Here is a 13,750-nt window from a genome sequence, read left to right on the forward strand (position 1 = left end):
TCCCTTTCACCCCTTTCAGAACTGTTGACTGGTAGCCGGGGGTAGGAGTGGGACCAGGTCAGAAAGGAAGTGAAGATTGTGGCTTTCCTGAGGACAAGATCCCCATGGACAGGAATGTCCTCTGGAGCAGGAATGTCCTCTGGGAACAGGACACGGAGCAGAGGCACTAAAGTGGGTGTGGAATCTAAGTGAAGTGGGAGGGCAATGGGCAGGGTGTGGGTACAGCAAGGTAAGGTAGCCATTGGCTATGGTGGCAGGGCATAGGCAGGTGCAGGCCTATGAATTAAGGGTGGCATTTGGAATGCAGGGCACTCAATATTCGGGGGGGTTGAATAGATATCTGGGTTGGGGTGCAGACCATGAAGTGGCTTGAGGTATTAGGGCATCCTGGACTTATGTTTAGACAGTCACCTGATAGCTATCCATGTCCCATTACAAAGCCCATGGCTGAGTGAGTGGCCCATCTCATTGAGTGGGAGGGCTGGAGAGTCCAGTGGTCAGGTTGGAGCTGTCTGTTGAAGAGGAGCTGTGTGTGGTTGGCCTCTCTGTACCTGAGTTGAGGGTGGGTAGATAGACCACAGATCAAATCTTGCAGGCATGAAGCTTGGTCCTTCGGGGACATGGGTCACCCTGTGTACATTGTCTGGAGCGACAGGAAAAAGGGGTCCCTTGATGACCGTGGTGTAGAAGGCCGCTAGAGAGGAAGCTCCCCCCTCACTCTGAGCACCCTTAAGGGAGAAGAGGGGACACCAGTGGCTCCAGGCATCAGTTTTATTTTTCACAAAAGATCCTGGTTAGCAGCAGACAACTCTAGAAGGCACAGGGTCACAATGCGACAGAACACATTGATGTTTTCGTCTACTCTCCACTCCTTCAGGTTGAGGAGAGGTGAATGTGGAGCTCTCTTCTCTGCCTTGTAGAGATGCCCTGCTATGCCGAGATCCGCAGCAGCTGAGCAGCTGGGTGACATGCTGCCGACCCCCAGGCTGACTCACTTGGGGGCAGGTGGATTGGTCAGGGTTGAAATTGCTTTCTTCAGCTATGACAGAGAAACAGAGGATGGGGCGGTGCAGGGGAGGGAGGAAAGGTTAGAGGAGGTGAGACTGGGAGGAACTTGGTGCCCCCACCTCCTAGGCGTTGCCCAGCCCTCAAGACCCCAGTACCTCCACCCAGGACACAGAGCCCACAGCTCTGCCTCGGGACGTCACGAACAGCGTCTGAAGGTTCAGCAGCTCAAAGAGGTTGTGTGTCTGCGGAGGGATTGAGAGGAAATGCTAACATCCCTCTGCCCGCAGACCACTTCCTTGCCTGGTGAGCCGGCGGCGATGAGAAATCTGACCACTAGGCGGAGCCAGAGTCCACGTGGGGAGCCGGATAAAGCCTCTGCTAGAAGGAACCTTATCCAGCCTCCCTCATCAGGCCTCCATCTCCATCCCCACGCTCTAGTTCTCTCTTTACCTCATGCAGGGAGGTCTCCGGGGACAGCTGCAGGGTCACTGGCTGGGTGGGGCAGCCATTAGCCAAGATATCCTGGAGACAGGGCTGGAGATAGAGCAAAGGACAATGGGGACCCGGGCCAGCCACCAGCTTCTAGACCTTGGTCTCTGAACTCCTCTAGATTAGCTGTCCCCTCCCTTCACAGCTCACCAACTCCATCCTGTCCCCTCATCTGGCAGGAGGACCCACCTGCTGGCCTGGAGCCCAGGAAGCTGGCTCAATCTGGAGGGCTTGCACCAAGTGGGTCCTTTTTACAACGCCCACCAGGGTCTGAGACTCTAACAAGAACAGAGGGAAGGACGTGTTATGAACATAGAACATTATAAATGTAAGTCATATTCACTGAGCACCTACTTTGTGCCTAGAACATGCAAGGCACTCTTGTGTCAGGAAAGCTTGCGTGGGATCTGTTAGAATTCTTATCGCTCAGTTTACAGAAGAGGAAACTGGGGGTCTGGTGGGTTAATTGTTACTCTAAACCATTCAGCTTCCGTAACAACATGGCTTCCATGACAACATAGCTCAGTAAGGCTGCCAGTGGGCCAGCAGATACTCTGAGAACCCCCACCCCCCACCCCGCCACAATTTAGGAGGTGGGAGCTGTGCACATTAGCCTCTTGGCATCTGGAGGTCACAGCTGGGTTTCTTTCTTCTGTTTTCCCTCCAGTTGTATAAAACCTGAGTCAGGTCAATGGAAACATGAACCCAAAGGTACACTCCAATCTGAGATCCTACTGGGTGCTGGGGCTAAGCGTGGATACATGGGCTAGCCTGGATACATGGAGGGGGGTTCCAGGCATCTTGACAGTCGGTAGGCATTCTTCACTGAGGATCCAGCTTGATATTCTCTTTCTCCAGTGAATTAAAACCCTGGGACTAGACATGGCTGCAGCTCAGTGTCGGAGGGCTTACTTAGCATGCGCTGGCCCTGAATTCAATCCTTATCACCATAGACACACTTGGTAACCAGATGATACAATAGAAGGGTCAATCCCTCCTTTAATAAACTAGTGGTTTCTAGGGAGGGCTGTGGGATCTAGCCAGGGAGATCTGTGGGGCCCAAAGTTGTTCTTGGCTCTAGGAGGGAAGCCACTTGGAAGGGCCATCCCTATGTAAAATAAGTAGAAAGTGTGTTTGCTGTGATCTCTCCCATTGGTGAGAGTAAAGCCCCTGACATTTAGATGGGAATCTAAGAGAGGTATCTCCACAAGGTTCTTTCCCTTGTTGGTGACTTTATTCTACTTGCTGTGGGGCGTATAGGTGACCTTGGTCAGGCATATTGCTCACGGCTCAAGTGGCCTGCCCAAGGGCAAATGGTTAGCAGACCCCAAAAGTGATACCCTGACTGAGTGGTCTTGTTGTCACATGGATGGAGAGGTGCCCCTTGGAGCTTCAGGTAGCTCCTCCCCTACCTGGGTTATCTTCCTCCCTTAAGGACTATGCTCTGTGAACTGGAGAAGAGCACTTAGATTAGTCCCTTCCTAAGCACCATCCATCTGCCTTTAAAAGGATGAGCTCGGGCTGGAGAGATGGCTCAGTGGTTAAGAGCATTGACTGCTCTTCCAGAGGTCCTGAGTTCAAATTCCAGCAACCACATGGTGGCTCACAACCATCTGTAATGAGATCTGATGCCCTCTTCTGGTGCGTCTGAAGACAGCTACAGTGTACTTATATATAATAATAATAATAATAATAATAATAATAATAATAATAATAATAATAATAATAATAAAGCATGGTGGTGCACGCCTTTAATCCCAGCACTTGGGATGCAGAGGCAGGTGAATTTCTGAGTTCCAGGCCAGCCTGGTCTACAGAGTGAGTTCCAGGACAGCCAGGACTACACAGAAACCCTGTCTCGAAACCTGCCCCCGCTGAGAAAAGGATGAGCTCATCTTGGCAACTGGGACAGGGGAGGAGCAGGAGGAGCACTCAGGAATGTGGGGAGGAAGTCTCTTGGGGGATCCTAGCAGTAGCCCTGTTATCAGTGTCGGCCCATGAGGCTTGGGTCCCGGAATCCAAAGAGCCAGTCCTGGGCCGTCTTACAAGCACCACTCATCTTTTTTTTCCTTAAGTGCATCACCTCTACTTTCTCCCAGAGAAGTGGCTATTGGGTCCATTTTCTCCAAGAAGAAACTGGAGCTCAGAGGAATTAGGAGACTTGCCCTAGGTCACACAGCTACCCAACTGCAGAGTCTAGATTAAGGGACAGATCTAACGTCCTGCTTGCCCTTGCTGCCCTGACACTCAGGGCCTTGAAGGGAAGCACAGGGGAAACCCAAACCCCCTTCCCAGACAGCCATCTTCTCCTCAATGGCTCCTGAATACCTGTAGTCTCCACCAGGGGGTACTGGGTCACATCTGTGGAGATCACCACTTTGAACACTTCCTCCAGGGGCATGTCCTTGGCCAGAGTGGTGAGGGTGCAGTTCATGAAGTGATCCACAGTCACAGAGTGGGAGCTGTGGGCAGAGGGAGGCATCAGTCGGGCCCCGGGATGGAGACACTGGCCCTGGGACCGGCAGGGTCATCATCCCAAGGAGCCTCACTGGGAGAGGACCTGGGATTCCCAAGAGCAGGTCTGGAGGAGCCCACAGGCTCTAGAACGAGAAGCTATGAGAACCACACCTATCTTTTTTTGTTTTTTTCAAGACAGGGTTTCTCTGTGTAGCCCTGGCTGTCCTGGAACTCACTCTGTAGACCAGGCTGGCCTTGAACTCAGAAATCAACCTGCCTCTGCCTCCCAAGTCCTGGGATTAAAGGCATGCATGCGCCACCACTGCCCAGCTAACCACACCTATCTTAAAGAGTGGGAAACTGAAAGCTTGTTTGGAGCTGACCCTTGGATTCAGTGACACTTGGAGCCTTTGAGATGCACCACTTTGGGACCAAAGATGCTAGGGTACAATCTGATCAAGGTAGGATCTCAGAGCCCATTTGTATGCCAGCCACCAGAAAGGCCATCAAAGCAGGGGAGGGGAATGACAGAGACGCAGCTTCTTCATCTAGCACATGGGGCTGTGGGGATGTTGGGGACCAGAGGGCAGGTGGGTATCAGCCCTAACAACCCTACAGTTCAAAGTCAGCCGTGCTGGGGTTTTCCAGGGGTCCCTCCATCCCCGGCCACCCTGGGTATCATCATCTCATCAGCCAGCCCGAGGCTCACCCAATCTTACGGCCACGAATCCATGGCAGATACGGCAGTTTCTTGACAATGATGGTGCCATCATAGAAAGAGGGCTGGAAGCTCTGAGAGATGGCATTGGCCACCAGCACGGCCATCAGCACAGGCAGCGCATGAACGATCTGGCCGGTTACCTCAAAGGCCAGCAGTGCCGTGGAGAGGGTGTGGGTCACCGCCCCCGAGAAGGCAGCGGCACCTGCAGAGGGACACAGCCAAGGTGGGGGTCCCAGGCCAGGGGCCAGGCTCACACAGAGGGGGAGGTGGGCACAGCGTGACTGTGGTTAGGCTCAGCAGTGCACAAAGAGCACACACTGCAACTGTTGGAAGTACCTGGTCATGCCCAGAGGAAAGGGATGCTCGGCAGGTGAGGGATTGGGGAAAAAGGAAATAAGATAAAGCAAGCTGGGAGGGCTCAGGGAGTGGACAGGCCTACTGAGAAGAGGGAGGCCCACCTGCTGGTCCCAGATCCACTCACCTGCCAAAGCATAGGCCCCGGGCATGATGGGATTGACCTGGCCTCCAGCCACGATGCCCTCTGGGAAGGCAACAGATAGGAGCTCCCCAAAGAGGCGCCCAGTGGCAGCTCCTGCCACAGATTCAAGGTGAGCAGATCAACCAGGCTGACCTGACCCCTCAGGCCCTCAGGCCCTAGCCCATCCCTAGTACCACATTGGGAGGGAGATGATACCAGAAGTCATGTCCTATGCCCCTAAACCCTCTCAGACATTCAGGACTCCAGTCTTACCATAGACAAAGATGGGCAAGAAGTACCCAGCAGGGATGGGGATGGTGGTCGCCAGAATCAGCATCCAGAACTGTAGGGAGGTTAGAAGCAACACAGAAGGACATGGGCAAGGGGGGATGGGAGGTTCCTAGAGAAAAGGATGCCCAGGCTGGAGCCCAAGGCAGCATTTGGCTCTAGAGAGGAAGGAAGCAAGCCTTAATAAAGCACCCACTGTGTGCAAGCACGTGCCAGGTTTGTTCCTCTCTTCTCTCTCAGCCTGCCCTTTAAGAACAACTACTCTATCTCAAAGAATGCAGGGAGGGGCAGGGTAAGGGCTTTTGCCTGAGCCTGACCACTTCAGTCTGGTCGCAGGAATCCACAAGGAGGAAAGCGGCCTCCGCAACTTGTCCTCTAAGCTCCACATTGCACTGTGGCATACTGTGAACACACACACACACACACACACACACACACACACACACACACATACACACACACACACACACATACACACACACACATACACACACACATACACACACACACACACATACACACACACACACACACACATACACACACACACACACATACACACACGGGAATCAGGTGCCATAGATCGTGACTGTCACCCAGGAACTGGGAGGCTGAGGCAGGCAGGAGGAGTATAGGCTCCTGAAGAGACTGAACCTCTCAGATGAACAGGGAGGAGAGCAGGGAGGAATTGAGGCTGGGAGGGTCTCTGAGGTACACAGTGGGCCAGGGTCAGATCAGGGACCTGCACGTAGGAGGCGGTGCTCCGAGCCTTAACTCAGAAAGCAGCCCCATCTCACCCTTGTCTATACAAGGGACCCACCTTCATGCCCCATCTCACCCTTGTCTATACAAGGGACCCACCTTCATGCCCCATCTCACCCTTGTCTATACAAGGGACCCACCTTCATGACCAGAAAGAAGACTAGTATCCCAAAGACAGTCAACTGTGGGTGACACCATTCCAACCACAGGTTCTGGGGATCGGGCTCCGCTGCCCAGGGTTGGGACAAGTTCTTAGTCATCAGTGCCCAGGAGTTGTTGTCAAACAGTGTCTCCAAGTGCTCCGACATGGACAGCTGGGCGGAGGCGGTGGTAGGTAGGTCAGCATGCCCACCTCTGTCCCCTTGCCCCTCTGAGCTTCGGCTGTGTTAGCATTTCCCAGCTAGGGACCCTAGGGTGACTCTGCCATGGCATAGCTACAACCTCCTGTGCCGAAAAATGACCTACGGGCATTTTCCTTAGTGGGTTTTGAGGGGACTGGGAGAAAATACACACCACAGGGATTACAAACGGGGGTTCTCCGCTGCTACCACCCAGCTCTATGCCCCTTACCCTGGAAGCCAGGAAGCGGCCCACACCAGGCGGGTAGGTGATAGAAGCCAGGACCACAGTGGCCAGAGCTGAGTACAAGGGCTTGCTGTGGGGGAAGGGAAGTTGGAGTTTGCCTCCTCTCCTTCCCCACAGCCTTGGGGTTTACACTGAAGAAAGGGGTACAGTGAAGGAAGAGACAACAGCAAGGACTACCAGGTGCCCCTGACCCCCCAAAGAAAGAGATGAAATGAGAACAGGAGACCTGATGGGAGCTAGAGGAGAGATGAGGACAGAAAGGGACCAGGAGGAAGGACTAGCCAAGCCTTGATGGGCACTGGTCTTGTTGGTCTAGGCCATAAAGCAGGTATGCAGGAGATGGAGAGGAGGGGGCTCAGGGCTCGGGGGGAGATGTGGATCCGAGGGACATAGGGAGTGGATTCATTTTCACGGAAGTGGGGCCGTGGCTGTAGGACCTGACAGGGGAGTTCATGTCCTGTCAGATAGGTAGCGCTTTGGAGGGTTAGTGGAAAGAGGGGTTCCGTGAAAGGGGTGGGACTTTACAGAAGGTCGAAAGTGGGGCGCTCTCTGAGGGGGCCCAGCCCACCTGGTAGCCAGCAGTTTGGAGGTGACCCCATTGGCCTTGAGGAAAAATAAGAAAGTCCTCTGGCTGTAGTTGTATCCGCAGCTCAGGACGCCACAGATGGCCCTGAAAGTGGAGGTGGTGGTGAGGCCAACACCACCTGAGCCTGAGTGTGGCTTTCGGGGCTTGACACCTCACTCACCCCAGGGCCACAAAAAAGAAGATCTCTGGCAAGTCAAAGGGTATGTCCACTGGAAAGCTGGTCTTGTAGATGGAGGTGATGGTCTCTAGGGAAGGAAGAATGTGGGGGTCCTGTGTCAGCGGCTAGGGAAATGGCTCAGCCGTTAAGAGTAATAACTTCTCTTCCAGAGGTCCTGAGTTCAAATCCCAGCAACCACATGGTGGCTCACAACCATCTGTAATGGGATCCGATGCCCTCTTCTGGTGTGTCTGAAGAGTACAGTGTACTCATATATATAAATAAATCCTAAAAAAAACAAAAAAAAACAAAAAACAGTAGGGGGCTGGCGAGATGGCTCAGCGGGTAAGAGCACTGACTGTTCTTCCAAAGGTCCTGAGTTCAAATTCCAGCAACTTCATGGTGGCTCACAACCACCCGTAATGAGATCTGTCGCCCTCTTCTGGTGTGTCTGAAGACAGCTACAGTGTACTTACGTACAATAATAAATAAATCTTTTTAAAAAAGAAAACACAGTAACCAAATTACAGTTATTATGTAGCAACCAAATAATTTTTATCATTGAGGGTTGCAGCATTGGGAAGGTTGGGAACCACAGAAGAGAGAGGAGGGTGGTCTCAGAAAGGAGCCAGAAGAAGAAACGGGAGGAGTCCCAGAAGAGAGAGGGTGGAGACTAGATCCCAATATGGTGCTCACCCTGTTCATTGTTGAAGATGGCCAGGAGGTGGAACATGAAGGCCCCACAGGTGGCAGCGAAGAAGCCCCTCCAGTAATCCCAGACGGAGAAGTGAGAGGACATGACTTCGATGCTGAACAGGACACCTAGGGGACACACGGCTCAGAAGGACCTCTATCCCCCTGGTTGCAGGACCCCCGAGAGCAGGTGGACGAGGGAGCTCTCACCGCTGATGGGGGCTGCGAAGACCGTGGCCACACCCACCGCAGCTCCCGCGGCCAACAGTTCCATTTCTTTGGTCTTGTTCTGGGAGGAACAGCATCCTGGGCATTGATCATTACACCCGTCCCCCTAGGAGACCCAAGCCTGTGCCCCTCACCTCAGGTTCCCCGATGGTCTTGGTGCGCATGCGGCCCAGGTAAGCAGCGATCATCACACTCAGGTGCACGAAGGGGCCCTGCAGGGGGCGGCAGTGAGGCGTTCCTGGGAAGCCGGACTTTACCTCCCTACCCTTCCTCTTTCCCCTCTCCCTTTTTCCTCTCCTCTTCTTTTGTCCCTCTTCCCCCTCCTTCTGTTCCACCATTACTACCTCCTCTTCTTTTTTTCTTCCTTCTTAGGGCCTTGGGAAAGGACGGGACAAGCCTCGCCAAGGAATAGCCCAGCATCAAATCCTTATCCTAGTCCTCCACTATCCCAAGATATTTTTTGTCACATTCAGGGACTGGATGTGTTCCCCTAAGACTGGGCTCCCAAGGGTAGGCTGGCTGTGGCATGGTATGGAATAGAGAAGGCAGGGCAGGACGACAGGATGGGAGGCGGGCTCTCCATGCCCGTACCAGTTTTCCCAGGAAGATGGTACTGCCTGTTGCCAGGGTGCAGGAGAGGCCCACCACCTTGGCCCCGAAGTTCTTGATGTCTAGGTAGTCCTCCAGGACCACACCGGTCAAGATGGTCTTCACCTCAGGGATCCCAGACCCTGGTCCAGGTGGGCAGAGACCAGAGGGAGATAGAATCTGCATTAATAATTCTTCTAGAGCCTGTGTAACAAGAACTCGTGGGTATTTTCCAATGGAGCCTTTCCTGGACCAGGGAGAGAGGCTGCTTAAGATTCAAGAAATAAGCTGGGCAGTAGTGGCACACCCAATAATCCCAGTGCTCGGAGGCAGATAGAGGCAGGCAGATCTCTGTGAGTTTGAGGCCAGCCTGGTCTATAGAGTTCCAGGACAGCCAAGCTACAAAGAAATCCTGGTTTTTAAAAAAGATTTATTTATTTATGTTATGTATGTGAATACACAGGTGCTGTGTTCAGACACACAAGAACAGGGAGTCAGATCCCATAACAGATGGTTGTTGCTAAGAATTGAACTCAGGGCCTCTAGAAGAGCAGTCAGTGTTCTTAACCACTGAGTCATCTCTCCAGCCCAGAGAAACCTGTCTTGAAAAACCAGATAGATAGATAGATAGATAGATAGATAGATAGACAGACAGGTAGACTGATAGACTAATAGATAAAATAAAAATAAAAATTCAAGAAATAAGCTAGCTATGGTGGTGCATGCCTTTAATGCTAGCAGTCAGCAAGCAGAGACAGACAGATTTCTGTAAGTTCTAGGCCAGCCTAGTGAATGTAGCAAGTTGCAAGCCATTCAGAGCTATGTAATAAGACCCTGACTTTAAAAAAGCTTTCTCATGTCCAGACAGTGGTGGCACATCTTTATTCCTAGCACTTGGGAGGCAGGGGCAGGCAGATCTCTGAGCTTAAGGCCAGCCTGGTCTTACGAACAAGTTCTAGGACAGTCAGGGCTACACAGAAGAAAACTCTGTCTCAAAACACCAATCCCCTACCCCTCCTTTTTTTTTTTTTCTTTCGAGAAATAAACTCACAAGGCACAGGAAACTCCTGAAATGTACAAGGTTCCTGCCTAAGGTTGTATCAGCCGCAATAATAGTAAGGGAGAGGCAACATTCCCGCAGTCAGCAGAGGCCCGCTTTTCATCAGTTGCCACCCATGCTGGCGTGGGCTTTTTTGTGATGCAGAGGGCCTCCTAGAACTCACTTCCTCTCCCATACTCTGTAAGCCCAATAAACTCATGACTTCATTAACCTGGACTTTGGTGGAGTCAATGTTTTGGTCTGCTGTTGGCGCTTTATGTGGGATAAGCACATGTTTGTGTCTCCCCAGGAAAAGTCACAAAGCAGCCTCGTACTCCATATGGATTCTTAACTGCTGCCAGAGGAAGAAACTGGGAGTCAGATGTACTTTCAAGATTCCCTGACTGGTGGAACTGGAGGCAGAGTTAGAGGCTGGGGAGATTTGGCCATTGGCTACAGTCCTGAATAGGAACCAATCCCTCCTGGAGCCCAGAGAAGTGGTACAGAGCTGGTAATGACCTGGTCTCTTTCTCCTCATCTCCCTGGGTGACTTTGAGTAAATGGCTTGTCTCTTCCAAGCTTGCTTCCCCAGCACTAACATGAGGTTATTGTTCCCCACCTCCCTCCTGAGAATCCCCACGGGATGTGAAAAGATTTGGATCCATGGGGACTGCAGGACAAGGCAGGTTGGCTAGAGACCAAGTGACCATGACTCACCTCCAGAGGAGGGCGTGATGCTCTGTGAGAAGCCGGAGGAGAAGGACAGAAGAGCCACGGGATACACAGTCCAGGAGAGGTACCGGAGCAGGTGGCCATCCCCAACCTCCCTGTACAGCCACTTGTGTGCTGGAGATGTCCAGCAGTTAGGAGCCACCCAGAGCCTCAGCCCTGGGGCCAGACACTATGGTGCCCACTTACAGACTAGGAAAGGGCCCAAAGCCACCCAGTGAATGGTGGAGGAGAAACTATGCCTGGGATCAAGGACCACTGAGCTGAGAGCAAGGTGGGAGAGAAGGCACGGGGACAGCCAAGCTTAGAAGAGAGAGGCTCTACCCTCTCTGTGGAGATGTGATGACTGGGGACCAGCAGGGCACAGAGCTTGCCTAAAGACACACAGCGAGTCAAGAGCTAAGTAAGGGTCGATTCCAGGCCTGGCCACTCACAGCTTTGCCCCTACCCGGCTGCCCCCACTCATCCAGCTGGTATCCCAAGCGTGTATAGGAATCCCATCGCCCCAAGCGATGTGCGAGCCGGGGAGGCCTTACCTCTGACCACTCGTCCGATCACAAAGTTCATGGCATAACTGATCAGAGCCATGAGCACCCCGAGAGCCACCAGGAAGTACCAGTCCTCACCCACACGGAACAGCCGCTCTTTCAGCCACTCTAGGCTCCCTGGACAGGACACTGGGGTCACAGCTCCTTCCCTGGGGGCTGCTCAGGCTCCGGACAGGAAGGGCCAGGCCAGACAGCGTAGAAACCACGGGGCCAAAGATCAAAGTAATGAAGAGAGACTCTGCCTTACACAAGGATGGAGCATGGTTTGTGGCAGGTATGTGTGGTGGCACTGTGGGTACCACGCCTGTGGCCCTGCCGGAGACCTTTGACTTTCCCTTCTGTCTCCTCCCACACTGGGAACTTATGAATGGTTTCATGGAAAGGCTGGACGGTGCAGGACTAGTTTTTATTTGGGTAGAATCTGTATCCTAGAGAGCACTGGTGAGGAGGGGTACCCAGCTACATCCTGATCCCCAGCTGCCAGCCCCACCTTGAAGCTCACCCTCTCTGACTAGTCCCCCACCCCACCCCCAGTTCTGGGCCTGTACTCTGACTCTTTCTGGGGTCCCTGCTTTCTTTACTTTCTGGCTACAAAGACAGATTCAAAGTGATGAGCACACAGAGTCCTCCTCCAAACCACCCAAGAGGCGGCATGTATCATCTGAGAGCACACAAAAACAGGAAGGTTGATCTTGGGCCTAGGGGGAGGGAGTGTTGATCCATGGGACTCTGTGGGGGGTGGGGGTGAGAGGGGGCAGCGGTTCTTACCCTGGATGTTTCTGCGGATGCGTGGGCATGGCCCCCAGAGTTCTTGCAGTGGCACTGGCTTCCTGGAGAAGCCCTCCCGAAGCCCCACTAATTCTTCCATGGTCTCCCTGATGACAGGTGGACAGTTGCTTGGTGAGCCACTATGCATTTGTGCCCCGCTTCTAGGACATTTCAGCATACTCTCTCTTAAGTAAAAGGGAAAGCTGTGTGTGTGTGTGTGTGTGTGTGTGTGTATACATGTGTACGTGTGCATGTGCTGTGTGTGTGTGTATACATGTGTACGTGTGCATGTGCTGTGGGCGAGCACTCAGTCACATGACCCATGGGGATTTTATGTGCAGGCAGGGTATCTAGAAGGTTCTTCTATGTCTTACATACAGGTGTTCCTCTCGTGGTGTCCCTCCATGTCTAGAAGTCCTAAGCAGAACCTTCCCCGGGTTTAACTCCCACTGCTACGATCCTGAGACACTCAGCCATTTCTCCTGCTCAGTGTGCAGGGATGGTCTTAGCCCTGTAGGGGTCCCCATGGTCACCTGTAATGGCCTACGGCCAGCCTTCAGAACTCTGCATTCCTCAGGAGGCCAGAAGACCCCAAGTCCTGAACGACACCTTTGAGGGCAAATACCTCAAGGACCCACACCCTCCCTCTCCGTGTCTGCCCTGGCCCTGGCAGATGCTATCCGAGATCTGTGCCTCCCTCAGCACCCATCTGTTCCTCACCTGTCAGTGTGCCCTGCTGAAGCCCCAACAGGCCCTCTTCCAACACAGCTTCTTTTGTTTTTAGTTCCCGTACACCTGGACAGGTGTGCCCTCCACCAATCAACATCCTCCCCTCCCCTCCTGGGGTTAAGGAAGCCATTTAGAATGTCCTTGAGAAACTGGCCAGAACTCACTGACTGACCAGGAAGCTGCTGAGGAGTCAGGAGGGGCAGGTTGTCCCACAAGCAAGCAGACTACGGAGCATGCTCCAATGCTGCAGATCCCCAGGGACTCCTGGGGTCTGAGCCTGGGAACAGGAGCTGCTGAACGCACAGGATAGCGTGACGGTCCTCTACTGTGGCTGAGCCTCAGGGTCCAGACTCTCAGCTCGACATGAAAAGGGGTTCCAAAGGGGTGGGCAAGAAGGGGGTTCAACAGAAGGCACCTGGGTACGGAGTAATGGCTGGCTTCCCCACAATACTCAGAAGGGCCTCAAGGGACGATGGCCCATTTATCCGGTTGGGAGGCTTCTTGTCTAAGATCACAGAGGCCAGCTGAAGTGGTGGCATGTACCCAATGCCACTGCCACTCAGGGCCCAGATGCTGAAGGCCAGAGCTGGGACTCCACTCCACACTCAGACACCAGAGTGCGCGCACTGTTCTCTGAGCTCACGTTGACAGTCTCATCTTGTTCAGGGGTGGAGAGGAAGGCAAGAGTGGTGAATTGGAAGGGCTGGAGGCCGACAGGGCCTAGCAAGAAAATGAATGAAATTTTCATCTAGCCTCTAAATCTCAGAAAACTGTTCCCCAACGCCACTTCCTAGGAGCTGTGTCTCCGGCTAAGCCTTGTGAGGAAATGTCATGGGGAGAAGATAAAGAAAAGTGTGGGGCTAGAGAGATGGCTCAGTGGTTAAGAGCACTGGCTGC

The 13,750-nt window shown here is 53.1% G+C and overlaps 1 protein-coding gene across 3 annotated transcripts; it reads right to left on the reverse strand.

The window, feature by feature from the left end:
* Positions 1-757: 757 nt before the first annotated feature.
* LOC116095641 (chloride channel protein ClC-Kb) lies at positions 758-12,879 on the reverse strand. Of its 3 annotated transcripts, XM_031376958.1 has the most exons (20): positions 12,845-12,879; positions 12,125-12,231; positions 11,345-11,473; positions 10,797-10,925; positions 9,044-9,183; positions 8,587-8,664; positions 8,435-8,513; positions 8,228-8,353; positions 7,535-7,619; positions 7,357-7,458; positions 6,774-6,858; positions 6,344-6,517; positions 5,427-5,496; positions 5,157-5,267; positions 4,664-4,877; positions 3,826-3,959; positions 1,687-1,775; positions 1,459-1,542; positions 1,164-1,250; positions 758-1,039 (listed from the first exon to the last, which is right to left on the reverse strand). In XM_031376958.1, exons 2-20 carry the CDS (start codon positions 12,222-12,224, stop codon positions 992-994), a joined length of 2,064 nt encoding a protein of 687 aa, XP_031232818.1. In that variant the 5' UTR covers positions 12,225-12,231; positions 12,845-12,879; the 3' UTR covers positions 758-991. The 3 variants fall into 3 exon arrangements, with proteins under 3 accessions (XP_031232818.1, XP_031232820.1, XP_031232819.1); XM_031376960.1 differs by lacking the exons at positions 10,797-10,925; positions 12,845-12,879 and having other exon boundaries at positions 992-1,039; positions 9,044-9,166; positions 11,352-11,473; positions 12,125-12,224; XM_031376959.1 differs by lacking the exons at positions 10,797-10,925; positions 12,845-12,879 and having other exon boundaries at positions 992-1,039; positions 12,125-12,224.
* Between the last annotated feature and the right edge of the window lie 871 nt (positions 12,880-13,750).

This window comes from Mastomys coucha, unplaced genomic scaffold (genome assembly GCF_008632895.1).
Source record: "Mastomys coucha isolate ucsf_1 unplaced genomic scaffold, UCSF_Mcou_1 pScaffold18, whole genome shotgun sequence".
NCBI lineage: Eukaryota > Metazoa > Chordata > Mammalia > Rodentia > Muridae > Mastomys > Mastomys coucha.

What these genes read in the sequence shown, in the direction of transcription:
- LOC116095641 (XM_031376958.1), bottom strand. Translation starts at nt 12,224, where the DNA reads ATGGAAGAATTAGTGGGGCTTCGGGAGGGCTTCTCCAGGAAGCCAGTG. An exon ending in TCCAAACTGCTGGCTACCAG is followed by an intron (nt 6,859 to 7,356) that starts GTGGGCTGGGCC and finishes CTTCCCCCACAG; the next exon opens with CAAGCCCTTGTACTCAGCTC. An exon ending in CGGGGCCTATGCTTTGGCAG is followed by an intron (nt 4,878 to 5,156) that starts GTGAGTGGATCT and finishes GTCCCTCTGCAG; the next exon opens with GTGCCGCTGCCTTCTCGGGG.